This window comes from Callospermophilus lateralis, chromosome 10 (genome assembly GCF_048772815.1).
Source record: "Callospermophilus lateralis isolate mCalLat2 chromosome 10, mCalLat2.hap1, whole genome shotgun sequence".
Taxonomy (NCBI): Eukaryota; Metazoa; Chordata; class Mammalia; order Rodentia; family Sciuridae; genus Callospermophilus; species Callospermophilus lateralis.
In genome coordinates, this window is record NC_135314.1 from 112,903,751 (window position 1) to 112,917,244 (window position 13,494).

General features: G+C 42.7%; 1 protein-coding gene across 2 annotated transcripts in view; it reads right to left on the bottom strand.

Moving 5' to 3' along the window:
- Nucleotides 1-5,567: 5,567 nt before the first annotated feature.
- Nucleotides 5,568-13,494, bottom strand: part of Cpb1 (carboxypeptidase B1) — a 42,302-nt gene continuing 34,375 nt past the window's right edge. For both annotated transcript variants that reach the window (XM_076868196.2, XM_076868195.2), the window contains exons 11-12: nt 7,578-7,662; nt 5,568-5,755 (exon numbers count right to left, since the gene is read on the bottom strand). In XM_076868196.2, the coding sequence (XP_076724311.1) occupies nt 5,568-5,755; nt 7,578-7,662 (273 nt within the window). The remainder of the gene's footprint in view (nt 5,756-7,577; nt 7,663-13,494) is intronic.

A 13,494-nucleotide genomic window follows, 5' to 3' on the forward strand; every position in this document is an offset into this window, starting at 1 on the left:
ATATTTTATTTATTTATTTTTATGTGGTGCTGCTAAGGATCAAACCCAGTGCTTCACATGTGCTAGGCAAGCACTCTGCCACTGAGCTCTGCCACTGAGCCATAGCCCCAGCCCCCAAATATCCATGTTTTCATGTCTATTCTTTGGATATAGTAACCAGAGTCTGAATGCTGTAGGTGCCAAAAAAGTGCTTTTTGAAAGTTGAATTGATGCAATCCATTTGTCTACCATGTAAAAACCATCTAAGGGTATCTTTAGTCTTGAACACAACTTAGTTAATTATGGACTATTTTGGAGAATAACACCATTACCCAGAATCAAGGTAACCTCATGGAATAAAGTGAGTTTTAAAAATCAGATTGCTGGGCTGGGGATGTGGCTCACCTGGCATGCGTGTGGCCCGGGGTTCGATCCTCAGCACCACATACAAAGAAAGATGTTGTGTCCACCGAAAACTAAATAATAAATATTAAAAAAAAAATCAGATTGCTTATAATTTCCTTTCCAAAACTCTTCACATTGGCGAAAGTATAGATGGTTACATATGAAACACCTTAGAGTCATCATGATGCATTTTATTATCAAAGAAATATCAATGAGCAGATGCCCCATTATCTGTAGAGCAACAACAACAAAAAAAACGCTGTTCCTTCCTCTTCATCTGATGGGTGTGTGATATAACTTCAGATTTCCTGATCTTCCCCTACGAGGGACTCCCCATCTCAACCCTGAAGATAAGGAAGAGGAGGGCTTTACAAATGTCTTCATGTACTTGACCTTGACCAGGCTCATCAGCTAGAAACACCCAAAGTGAATGAATGCTTGCTCCACTGCTTTGACTAAAGGTGTGTTGGACTAGGCACAGTGGAAAGGCAGAGATGGAGCTGGCATTTAGGAAGCTGCACCCTTGGAGGGGCTCTCCGACATGAGCTGCAGCCCCTGAGCAGGCTGCCTTCTAATGGCTCTAACAAGTGCTTCGAGGGAGGCTGAGATGGTACAACCCCGGGACTGGTACCTGGTAGGAGCTAAGAACCACACCTATGGCCTCTAGGCATGGTCAGAGACTTAGTGTTGGTGACTGCTGGGTGCAGATTGATGATTGCCAGCACATACCACAAGGTAGATTGAAGTAGTATCTGTGATCTTTAAGGATAGAACTTCTCTCCCTATTTATTTTGATGTGTACAACGTCAAGAAAAATTTTTTTTGATGCTATAACTTTGTTTTTTGGAGTTTTAGACTCTAAAAGTTACAAATGATCACTGAACATAATTTTACAAAATTCAGAGAAGTTGAAAAGAAAAAAAACTAGAAATCTCCCTTAATTCTAGCTTTCTGATACATTTTGTTGACACTTTTGCTGCGTGAGGGGTTTTAACACTATGGAGAGGGCTTCAATTTTCTGTCTAAGGGGAAGGACACTTCCATTTCCTTTGGGGATCTACATGAGTGTTTTTAAGGACACTGGTATCTCTCAGGATAAGATTCTGATGATAAATAAAAGAACATCTTTAGATCCATAATATCTGTTGCATTTCATAGTTGTCTGTTTCTGAATAAGATGTGGCCATGTAATGCTTCTAAACTCCTTCCCACCCTGCCCCCATTCTGTTTAGTCTTTGTTGAAAGTACAATAGATGGATTTCAAAATGTTCTAGAACTTTCTCTCAAAGTGGGTGCTATTTCTTGGCACCCATATAAGGTTCATTGTAATTCTCTATTAACAAATCAAGACTTATAAAAGGTTTTGTCATATGTATGGTGTAGGATGAATGTTTACTGGACATTGTATTGTTTTAGGGGGACTATGTAAGACTGTGGTGTACCATAGGTGAAACTAGTCTCTTTAAAAGGCAATTTAAAGTTGAATGCTTCACACAGCAATAATTTTCCATTTTTTTAAGCTCTGTACTCCTGGGATTTTTGTAGTAGTGACAGTTATCTAGCCACAGTTTAAAATATCACTTTATTTTTAACTATGCTTTTCTGTATGTCTTTGAATGTTATCACTATAAAGGAAATGTCCTAGAAAATGGAAATGAAAGTTCTCTTGTGATTTAATAGGATCTTCAAACAATTCTCCTCCTTCAAATTCAATCCAATAAATTGCTAGAATAGATATCCCATTGAGGGTATGTTGAAGGAAAAATTTGATGCTTTTAGTTGTAGAGGTTGCATTCTTATCATTTCAAACACAACTACCTTGTAAATGCAGCAGAGAAAGTTTTTCTTCATTAGTTGCGGCAAAGGTGGCATTTCTGGACATGTCTATGGGTGCGTGGGTCAGGTGAGATTTGGGGGGAGTGCCTACCTTGGTCCAATGACCTGGTCTAAGAGACTCATCAAAACCTCGCTTAATCCCCAAATTAACTTGGTAATTTAGCATGCTTCTTCTCTTCCTTCTGGAAACTCTGTTTGACCAATTCATAGAGCTCAGCTTGAAAAAACAGATAAACATGTGGCATTCAATTCTTAACATGCAGGAGTTCAATAAATGAAACCTAAAAGTCAGTTGTCTTAGCTTTCTGTCACTGTGACAGGAATACCTGGCAAAGACAACTTATTGGATGAAAAGTTTATTTTGGCTCATGGTTCCAGAGGTTTAGTCCATGGTAGGTCCAGTCCAATGCTGGGGGCCCAACGTGAGGCAGAACATCATGGCGGATGGAAGCTGCTCAACTCATGGCAGGCAGGAAGCACAGAGAGGAAAAAGAGAAAAGGCTGCAAGGAAGATGTACCCTTCCAGGGTATGACCTCAGTGACCCTTCCTCTAGCCATGCCCCATCTGCCTACGGTTACCACCTAGTTGGTCCATTCAAACTAAGATGCACTGATTAGGTTATAGTTCTCACAAGCCAATCATATTACCTCTGAATATTCCTGCATTGACACAGGACTTTTGGAGGTCATCTCTTGTATAGACCATAACATCAGTCTTGCTATTTTCTAGCTACACCATTTGAGAAAGAAAGATTCAGGGCGCCATTCCTGTGTTCACTGTTGTTGTGTGAAGATGAAAGGAAGGGCCTATTGGCTGCTGTACTGGCTCTGAGAGTAGGAGCCGATCAAAGGAGAGAGGACGAGAGCTGTCCTCAGAGCCTGAGGCTCTTGGGTGCAGCTCTTGGCCATCTCTGGTCAGCTGGGCAGCTGGGCACCAGATTCTACAGCACTGGGCAGGACTAAGGCAGACTCTGCTCTTTCTGTTTCCTGGGTTTAGCTCCAGCAAGTGGGACCCCTAGACAGCAGGCGGCCACATTTTAGTAAGTGGGGCAGGAGCTTTAGCAAAACTGTCTCAGTGCAGGAAGTCTTAGACATGTGGGAGTGTAAGTGAGAATATTTACAGATTTGCTTGCCTATTCTGTTTTCTTCCCCTTAAAAGTGCCTTAGAATTTTAGAAAAGCCTACAGATATTCCTAATTGATTTATTCTGTGTGTACTGGGGATTGAACCCAGAGCCTTACACATGCTAGGCAAGTGCTCTACCACTGAGCTCCTTCCCCAGTACCTTTTTAATTTATATTTTGAGACAGGGTCTTGCTAAGTTTCCCAGGCTGGACTGGAACTTGCCATCCTCCTGCCTCAGCCTACTAAGTAGCTGGAATTCCAGTTGTGTACCACTATGTCTAGATTCCCTTTTTATTTTTGAAGGTAGTCATATAGGATTTTGGTGAATTGATTTATCCCCATGATTTCCATACTTTAGGTCACAGCATCCATTAGTAAGGGGTTGATGTTATTTGATAGAGATGGCGTAAAGCAGAGCCCTGTGGAACAGGAAGTGAATAACTGTCACTCAAGTGACAGTGGTGGACTTAGCTCTCAGTCGTAATGTGAGTATAAGTGAAGTAGAGTGGGGGATGGTGAACTTAGCTAAATTACACCTTTTTTTATTACTATCAATGCTTCTAAAGAATCCATGGGAATTTATTTTTTTGCAACAAAGATCTCTATTTAAATGATACATTGCTAAATTATTTTGAAGATGGTTGCTTGACAGATTGTAGCAGTTGCACTACTACCATCTAGTGGACAATTAATGCAATTAATCATTCTTTGGCTTGATAATTTCCAAATTGTTATGACTCCAAAAGAAATTCTTTTTTAAAAAAATTAGAACAGGGCTGGGGATGTGGCTCAAGCGGTAGCGCGCTCGCCTGGCATGCGTGCGGCTCGGGTTCGATCCTCAGCACCACATACAAACAAAGATGTTGTGTCCGCCAAAAACTGAAAAATAAATGTTAAAATTCTCTCTCTCTCTCTCTCTCTCTCTAAAAAAAAAAAAAAAAAAAAAAAAAAAAAAAAAAAAAAAAAAAAAAAAAAAAAATTAGAACAATGTTATAGATATTTTAGCCTATTATGCTCAATGTGGAATCCTATTTTTCTTGAATCCACATAGGGGAAATAGTCAATATTTTGTTCTATAATTTTAAAGTAAGAGATGCTCCCAAATTATAACCTAAATAAATACTATTCTATTTTAAAAATTGGAATTGGTGCAGTCCTTTCGCACATGGGCATGTCTGCTTATAATTCCGGATGGGATCAAGCCACGTGGTGAAGAAGTCACAGAGTGGTCTTTAGCTTCTTTCCTTGGCCCAGCTGATCCAGCCAGGGTGCCTAGCACTCTCAATTGCCCTGGTGTGCAGAAAGGACTCTTCCCATGTCATTTAAACCTCCCATCTTCAGTGGTTTCCTTTTGTTCTCAGGCCAGTGTTCCAGGTCCTAAACACAACTTCTAAGCTCTCCTGAGGTTGATCCTGTTCCCCTCCCCCAGGCCTGCCCATGGCTTCCTTCCTTCACTCTCCCTGTTCTACCCTTGTGGCTTATCTTCTGGCACCTTCCATGTCCAGTTCACGGTGACTCATTTTGCAGGTTGCAACACTTCTTTGAGAGAGTCTTCTCTCCACATCAGGAAGTAACTTCTTTTTCTTTTTCTAGAGTCTGTCAATCATTTATTTTGCTTAATGTAATTAAATAACTAATGATTGATTACATTTTTTTTTTTTTTGCTTAATATCTGTCTTCTCTCATAGCCTGTATGCCCAATGAGGGCAGAAGTGTCACCATGTTCTATTTCACTGTTCTGTCTTGGAGTGCTCAGCACAGCTCTCACAGGCACTAGGCAGCTCATTATAGAACCTGAACTAGCTCAGGTGAAAAGCCAGACCAAGAGGCACCTCCTCATCTACATCAGGGTTTGCAATGCTCCATTTCCCTTTTTATTTCTTCTCACTTCCTAAGCCCCCCATCATAACCTGTGCACTCTGCTAATGTTGACTGGGCTCCCCAAAGACTTTTTAAGTCCTCTACAGGTGACACATAGTCACTGTACACAGTTTGCTTGTTCATTCATACACAGCATTCCCCCCACCAAAGTAGACCATCTTCCATGTTTTGCTTTTATTGTTTTATTGTGATCTATTGTAAAAGACCCAAGTTTTCAGTAGACACAGAAGTTTAAAGGAAAGATTAGGATCTGTAAAACCTCCGAACAAACAAAAGAAAGAATTCAGGATAGACCAGAAACGTACAGCGAGGGTTCTGAGAGAAGGCTCTGGAATTTTCCACTAGTACAGGTGTTCCAGGACGTAGCCGGCCATATGCTTGACTGCTAGCAAGGTCTCCTCACAGGTTTCCTGGATCTGGGACTCGGGAAGCAAAAAGCCATGTCTGCCTTGATCTCGGAGTTCAAAGGTGAAGGCATATTTGATTCCTTGGTCATAAGCCCAGTCATCAGAGCCGCCAGCGGCAGGGTCTGAAATGAGCAAATAGCAGGGGGGATAAAAAACCCTTTATGTGCAGAAAGGAGGTTAAAATTATTGTCATTTTCCTTTTATATTGACACTATATTTTATATTGCTGTGTGAAATATTATGGGTAGATCAACTTTTTAGTAAACGGGATCACAGAGTTTTAAACACTTAGTCAATCTTACCTCTCTGGATATTGAGAGTGACATGTTGGACACTCCAGAAAGTGTGTAATTTGCTGTACACAATTCTCAGTATGCTTATGTGCTAAGGTGCACTGCACCGCATAGTATGTGGTTTGATTACAAAATCTACATAATATCTGGGAAAAGAATGTGTAACTTCCAGGAAAGTCAGGAAAACTGAGCAGTGGGTGGGAGGATCACTGGACTCCAAGCCCTGCAGAAACTGCACTGAAGGATGGAACGGGAGCAGCCAGAGGGCAGCGCTGGGCCTGCATTTCTTTATCCTCCATATGGGTCTAACGTGGAGGTGGAATAAACGTGGCTGGCGTCCATGCAGTCAGTAACTCATTCAATAGTTGCCACTGACACGTAGACCACGTATTCATCCATTCACTGATTAATCTACTTATTCAGTCAACAACTCTGCAGCCGCCACTGAGCTGGTCATGTGCTCAAGTCCAGAGATGACAGGACAAAAGACAGATGCTGCCCTGCCCTGTAAGTGTGTCCTGTATAATGGAAACAGAAACCTCATGGAACTAGTGTGAATGGCGTATAGTGTACAGGAAGTTCACACTCTATGAATAAGTGAGTTATTTGAAGAAGAGAGTTATTTAAAGAAGTGAGTTATTTCTATTAGAACTTCTTTAGGAAAAATATTTAAATTTTTCAGTTTTAAAAACCGAGAATATGGAAAATTGTATTATATTTGAGTCTAAAAAAATCCCCAACAGCTCAGGACTGGAGCCGGACCATCTGCATTGCGGGCTCCTTGGTGACAGGACTGGGTCTTATTTATTTATTTGTTTTTGTATATATTTCTGTTCCTTTCAGATTTGGGGCAGAAAGAAATCACTTGAGGGAAGAGGAAAATAGAAATAGAAAAAATTGAAAATGGGTCCCTTGGATTGCACTGTTGCAGAGAAGGCTGATCTCTACAGCATCGGGGCCCATTGGTCCAGCCCTGCCCAGCTCTCTCGCTGTGTGTCTCTTCCACGTGCATGCACCCAGTGGGGACTGCCAGAGGGGCTTCTCTACCCCCTCACAGGCAGCCTGTGCCCCAGGGAGCCCTCGCACTGCTGTCTGTCTAGCCAGGCAAACATGTCTGCAATGCTTTCTCCCAGTAGAGGTCCTTCCAGGTAATGTTCTGGGCTGTTACCTTGGGAAGTGACCCTGATACTGCAGGGCGGATTGGTCAGTGTGTTCTTCATTTATGCATCCCCGTGTGACTTAGCTCTTAGCGCCTGTATCACCAGCTCTGTCATAGCTCTTAGCGCCTGTACCACTTTTCCTGCTTCTCTACTGTGGGCTCTTTGAAGAATGCACTGGTCCCTCTCCTTCCCTCTCTTCCCTGCATCCTTCCCTCTCTCCACCCTTCCTTTCTCTCTTCACACCCACTGAGGGCCTGGAACACCCACACCACAGCTGCTCAGTAGATGTGTTCAGAGAGCAAATGTTTCTGTGGGTTGAAAAAGATTTTTTTTTTCTCTCTTAACAGAAAAATGATTACAGCATTCATAATAATCACTGTAAGGCAAAAAAACCACATGCTTTAAATGACTGGAGAAGAAAGGTGCTGGGAGCCATTTGTTGGCTTTTTTGGCGCATTGTCTCTTTCCACAGCTGGGAAGCCCAGACTCACAGATTGTGGTGGCTCCAGGGCCGTAGGTGTACTTGGTGCCGTGCAGCGAGGCCAGTTCCTTCACAGCAGCTTTAGCCAGGGAGTTCTGCAAAGGAACCAGCGACAACTGAGCAAAGACACACACCGTAAGGAGACACGCGCCCTGCACATTATGTTCAAGGCTGTGTCTGTCACATTTTTGGGTTAGTCTTATGAATTTATTCAGTGCCTGTTTTGATTTTTTCCAGCTATCTTAGTCCCATGGTCCAAGCACTGGGAGAGGACATCTCTCCTAGACGCTGACTCTCAGCTTCTAGATGTCTCGTCTTTGGAGCTTGTGAGAGAAAAAGGGAGGTCCTATGGCTGCATGTGGAGGTTGTCTGTTCTTTGCACAAAAATCAAACACATGCAAAAAATTAAATAAAACCCAAACCAAACAAAAAAACCACTTGGCAACCCGGTGGGCATAAAGCCGAGGTTGAGTCACCGTGCGATCACGTGAATTAGGGCAGGAGCGCTGGGTGAATGATTGGCTGGTCCAATGCAAGGCTCAGCGCCGGCAGAGAAGTGCTCAGGAATTGGCAGTTCTAATGGTGGGTGGTAGTTCCAGCTTGGAAGAGTTTTGGCCTGAGGAATTAGAGAACATTCATTGTATTTCAAAATCCAGAACATTTGAATTTCAGGATTTTAAAAAATTAGTATTAACTTACATGCATTCTTCTTCTTCTTTTTTTTTTCTTCAGCAGAGCATCTCCTTTTCACAAGAGCCATTGTTTTCTAGTCCCCTGCACACAACTCCTAAGAGATGGGCTGTCTGCACCACCCAGCAACCCTGCCCGTGCAACTGCCCGACAGACTGCTTGTTTAAGTAGGCACTTGGAAAGCAAGGCCTGACTCAGCTGTCTGGGGAGCACAGATTGGAAAAGTGGGTTGTTTACTACAGGAGGATTAACCATAATTCATTCTGGTTATGAAACTTGCTGTATTTCATACTTTGGCATCATAATTGCTTCTTGTACATATGCTGGGAAAACTGTGGGGGTGGTGATGATATAAGAAGAATCTGATTTTTTACAGAGCAGGAACTTTCTTTTCTCCTAGTATTAAACTTGGTTTCATAGAATCTCCTATCAGAGTGATGAGGGCACTGTCTTAAGACTTTAAGGATCCCAGCTCCCAAAGCATTAATGCTTCATCAAATAATTGGAAAATTTGGAAGGAATTATAAAATTTAGGTCATGATTTTCTGCTCTGGTCCACTGAAATGATGCAACTAGTTTCCTGGAACTGACTTCTTATTCTCAAAGTTTTAGATCAGTAACTTGAAAGTTTTAGGGCTCTGTTTCTTTCTGAGCTGGAGAAAGAAGACGTGCTTTCTGTCACTCTCTGGACTCTTTACTCTTGTGATGTAAAGACATCACCCAGGTTGCTTAGCCTTGTAACCAGGGCAGGAGTCTTAGATCTTCCTTTGTCTCTTCATTACCGGGCCTATTGTTGATTGAAATCAGAACAATCTACAAACATTGCATAATGTTCAGGATGGATCTAAAACCACCTTTTAGAGATACGGAACCTGGTAAGGCAATAGTCCTTTTGCTAAATAAACAGTATGTTTTTCACTCTTTTATAGTTTCTTTGACTTGGGATCATCAAAGGAAATCTCTAGCCAGGTATTTTTTTTTGCAAGGCAAAGCCTCACATCTCCAAGAACACCTGTTCCATCTCCAGCTGCCTTCCTTGGGCTTTCATTCAAAAAAATTTTTTTTCCTCCTTTAAACAGTGAATTATTATTTAGAGTTATAAATAATATAATTAGTCAGAATTATTTTCAAATGGGAAAAGTTCCACCTGTGAGAAATTATAAAGAAAAGTGATACTGGAGGTTTCACAGTCCTTGTTGGCATCTGTTGAACTCACATGTCAATTGACCTTCAAGTCTCTCTACACAGTTATTGGAATTACTTAATAATTGAATTTGCAGACCATACCCAAGGGTCCCCTCCCAATCTGTTTTCTCTCTGGACTCACCAACTTATCAACCTAGTCATGACTGCTATCAGGACCACACAAAAATGCACCATTTGCCTTTCCTCAGACTAAATTCCGGGCCCGTGGAGTGCCAGCAAGTGCTTTCTAAGCGTTTGCAGGGAACTGTCTTTTGGAAATCGTGGCTTCTGTCTTTGAGGCTGAGAAAGAATCTATGATTGAGGTGAGCTCAGGAAGGCTGCCGTTGACGTCTGTGTCTGGCCTCCACGGAGGGGGGCGCCTCAGTCTCTGCTTCCTCGTCCTCCTCTGCATCCCTGCTCATCTTCCAAAGGTCACCTCATGGCCGCACCTTCAATGGCTCCATCACCTTCTATTAAGTCCAGCCTCTTCTTTTGGCAATCAGTGTTACTGTGGACTTGTGACAGCCTTCTCTCTCAAGCTGAGTGCCCCCCCTTGTCCTGTGTTCCCATGCCCGGCCTGAGGCAGGTGTTCCCAGTGGCTTCCCTGTACCCCTTCCCTGCCTCCTCTTATCTCCATTCCTTGGGGGTGCCCTCCTCCCCTTACTGGAATCCTTTGCCCCTCATTGCTTACATGAAGAATCCTGATTCTTCCAGATTCATCTTCAGACTTCTTTGTGAGTCTGCCCCTCTCCTTTGTGGGGACTCGCCTCTTTTCAGAGTTCCTGCCACTCTGAGCTGCAACCAGTGGTGTTTTCATCCATGATGCCCAAAGGTGAGCTCTTCATGGTCAGGGATTCTTGTGTCTTCATTTGTCTCCTCAGCAGATCACTCAGTACCAGGTGAAGGTGGGCTACCTGAGTCCTATGCTGGATCTTAGGGGCAATATGATGGGCACAATTTGAGTAGGGGTACAAAGTGCTGAGTGTTGCAAAGGCCACACTGTGACCCACCTGAATGGAGATGGGGTGCTGGTGGAGAGGACAATGGGACCGCAGAGTGATGGTTGGTGGGCTGCTGCATTTACATTCTGACATCTTCTGCATGCTTTTATTTATTTTGATTAGTTAAAAAAGAAGAAAAAGAAGAGTCGCCTGTGGAGCCTTACTCTGAGCCCCTCCAAAGCCAAGGGACAAGAAGCAAACAAAGTCAGAACAGACATGAATCAATGAAACTACCATATTTTAAATTCCAATCGTCTTAACAAAAATCCCTGGAATCATGTGGGTCTTTCTTTTGAAAAGTTCAAATAATTTCACAAATGTTACTCATTTATCTTCCCAACAGTATCTGTCCACATTTCATCACCCCAGAATTTTCTAGCAGAATGGAATGCCACGTGGGGCAGTCCGCTCAGTGGGAATGTTCCAACCAAGCTGGATGACTGACCCCTGCCAGAAATGAGAGAGAGAAAAGGTGATTTTTTTTTTTTTTTGCATTTACGAAAATGTTAAGAAATGTATGTTTCTGTGAAAAGGGACTAAGATGAGTGACCGAAGACCCAAGAAGCAATAACGGCAGAGAGCCCTGTCCACACCTTGAAGCTCCATTAAGGACATTTCCTATAGAACCTGCCACCAGAAGAATGAACCTTCCATTCTTGCTCAATGGGTTCAAAATAAGAATTGACATTTACATAAAACCTGACGCTTTTAAAAGAGCTCTTGATAAGCACTAGGTATTTTTATCCCCATTTTACAGATAAAAGACTCAAAACTCAGAGAGGATGAAAGAACCCGTCCAAGGGCACACAGCTCCATAAGTGGCAGACTTGAGCTAGGTTCCTCTTTCTTTAAACCCTGTGCTCTTTTTCACTTCTCCTCTTGGCCTTTGAATACTTCAAAAGAAGTGTTGCTGGAGCTGGTTTTACCAATTGTAAAGAACAGAAGGAAGCTAAATATAAATCGGCCTCAGAGCAAACGGCTTTCAGTCAAGGCCAAACATGGCTGGCCTTTACTAATCCTCAGATATGAGTTTCCTACCGCAGCTTATGCATGTTCTCTCTTGTCATCTGCTTCCTTAAAAAGAGGCCTTGGTCCTAGAGCAAAAGTCAAAGAGTCCAAAATGTCACATCCAGCCCACAGCCCAGGATGGTTAAGGACAAAGCAGGGTTGGGCTGCCCCAGGCTCTAGGTCCAGGGCCTGGTGAGATGAATACACAGAGGGTGTTCTTTTCCACTGGCCCTCTTTCTGGGTAAGTTATGCTAAAGAAGTCCCTGTGTCACGGCAGCACACATAATCCACATTCCAACCTGCATCTCGCAGCCCGCATCATGTCAGGGGCAGCCTGCTCCAGTCCTCCAGGGGCCACTATCACTGGGCAGGAAAACAGAAGCCCCAGTCTGACAGTGAGATACCACAGGGTTCAAAGGAAATTTTCTTCAGAACTTAGTTTTCTCACTTCAAGTCCAAAGTTTAACCATCCCTGCGGGTAAGTAATGCTGGAGGGTTCCAGGTGATCTTCAACTGTGGCTTGCTGCCTTCTGTCCTGTGGTAGTATGTAATGCACACCAAGGGACTAATAAGAAATGTCACTCTTATAATTTTGGTGCACGAAGAGAAGCACCTCAGATCTGTAAGCAGGCACTGAGGGGAAAGAACTTGGAACTGGAGAAAACAAGTTTCTAAGAAAGAAGGGGCCCTGAGATTAGAGAGGGGAGAGGAGTCCAGCAAGGGACACTTGGTTTGGGAGAGCAGGGCCTGTGCTTTCTGCAGAGCCCACCAGGAGTGCGGGAATGTGGGAATGTGGGAACATGGGACTGCTTCCACTGATATAAACCAAATTTTTCTCTTTGGCTTGATCGGCCTACATATTTTTCAGCCCTTTAAGAGTCAAGGGAAATGTGAAATGTGAGTCAGCTGAATTTTGCAGTCTGGAGTTTTTTTTTTTTTTTTTTTTTTTTTTTTTTTTTTTTGTGGACGTGTTTCTTCTCCCAAATAAATTTTTAAAAATAAGCACTGTACAATAGGGATGTGCCAGTCTCTGGCACTTGAGACCATCAGAACATTGTGTACTATTTTTGAGGAGGGTATAAGATCCCATGGAAGCCAAGAACCTTTGGCCAGGAATGTGACTCTGTTCTTATCTTTGTTTAAAGCAGCATTTCTCAATCTCAGCTGGCTTGACATCTTGGGCTGGATGGTTCTTTGTTGTGTGTGGGGGCTGTTCTGTGCATTGTAGGATGTTTATCAGCTACCCTGGCCTCTGCCCACCAGATGCTGGTAGAACTCCCACAGTTACATCAATCATAAACATCTCCAGAGCATTGCCCAATGCCCTTTTGGGGTACGGGTAGGGGCATAATTAGTTGAAAGGGAGATAAAAGATATAATTATGTCAAATGTGAGTTCTTTTTAGGGAATGAATTAAGGAGAAAGACGACTGTTCTTCAAGGTGCTCTGAAGACCTGATTTTCTGCTGATGTCCCTATAGGTGTCTCCAAGACACTTCTGCTAGGTCAGTCTTGCTGCAGTATTGCTTTACCAGTAGGTTGCCAGATTTAGCAAAAAGTACAGGCATTCCAGTTAGATTTAAATTTTAGCTAAAATATGAAATTTTTTTTAAGCATAAGTTTGTCTCATGAAATATGTGGCACATACTTAGAATAAAAAATGATTTGTTGTTTTTCTGAAATCCTAGTTAAACTGGAAGTCTCTTCTTGGCAATACTCTTTACCATGTCCCTGGCTCCAGGACCAGCAGTGACAGGGGTTTCATTCTGACATTCAAGTCCATCTATGACCTGATAACTTTATTGATCGCCCCTATTCTTCCCTAGAAAGAGCATTCGAAACAAACTGACCTCTGTATTTGCCTTCTCAACTCCCTTTATCAGTCCCACTGGTGTATATACCCAATTCCTTCCTCTGCCCAATTGTGTACTGCTCTTGAATGGTTTCTGGTATCTGTAGTTTATAATTTCGGCAAGAGCCTAAGTTCTCAATGGCAGGAGCCATGGTTTATGATGAGCACTGAATAGATGCTCAATGAAAATCT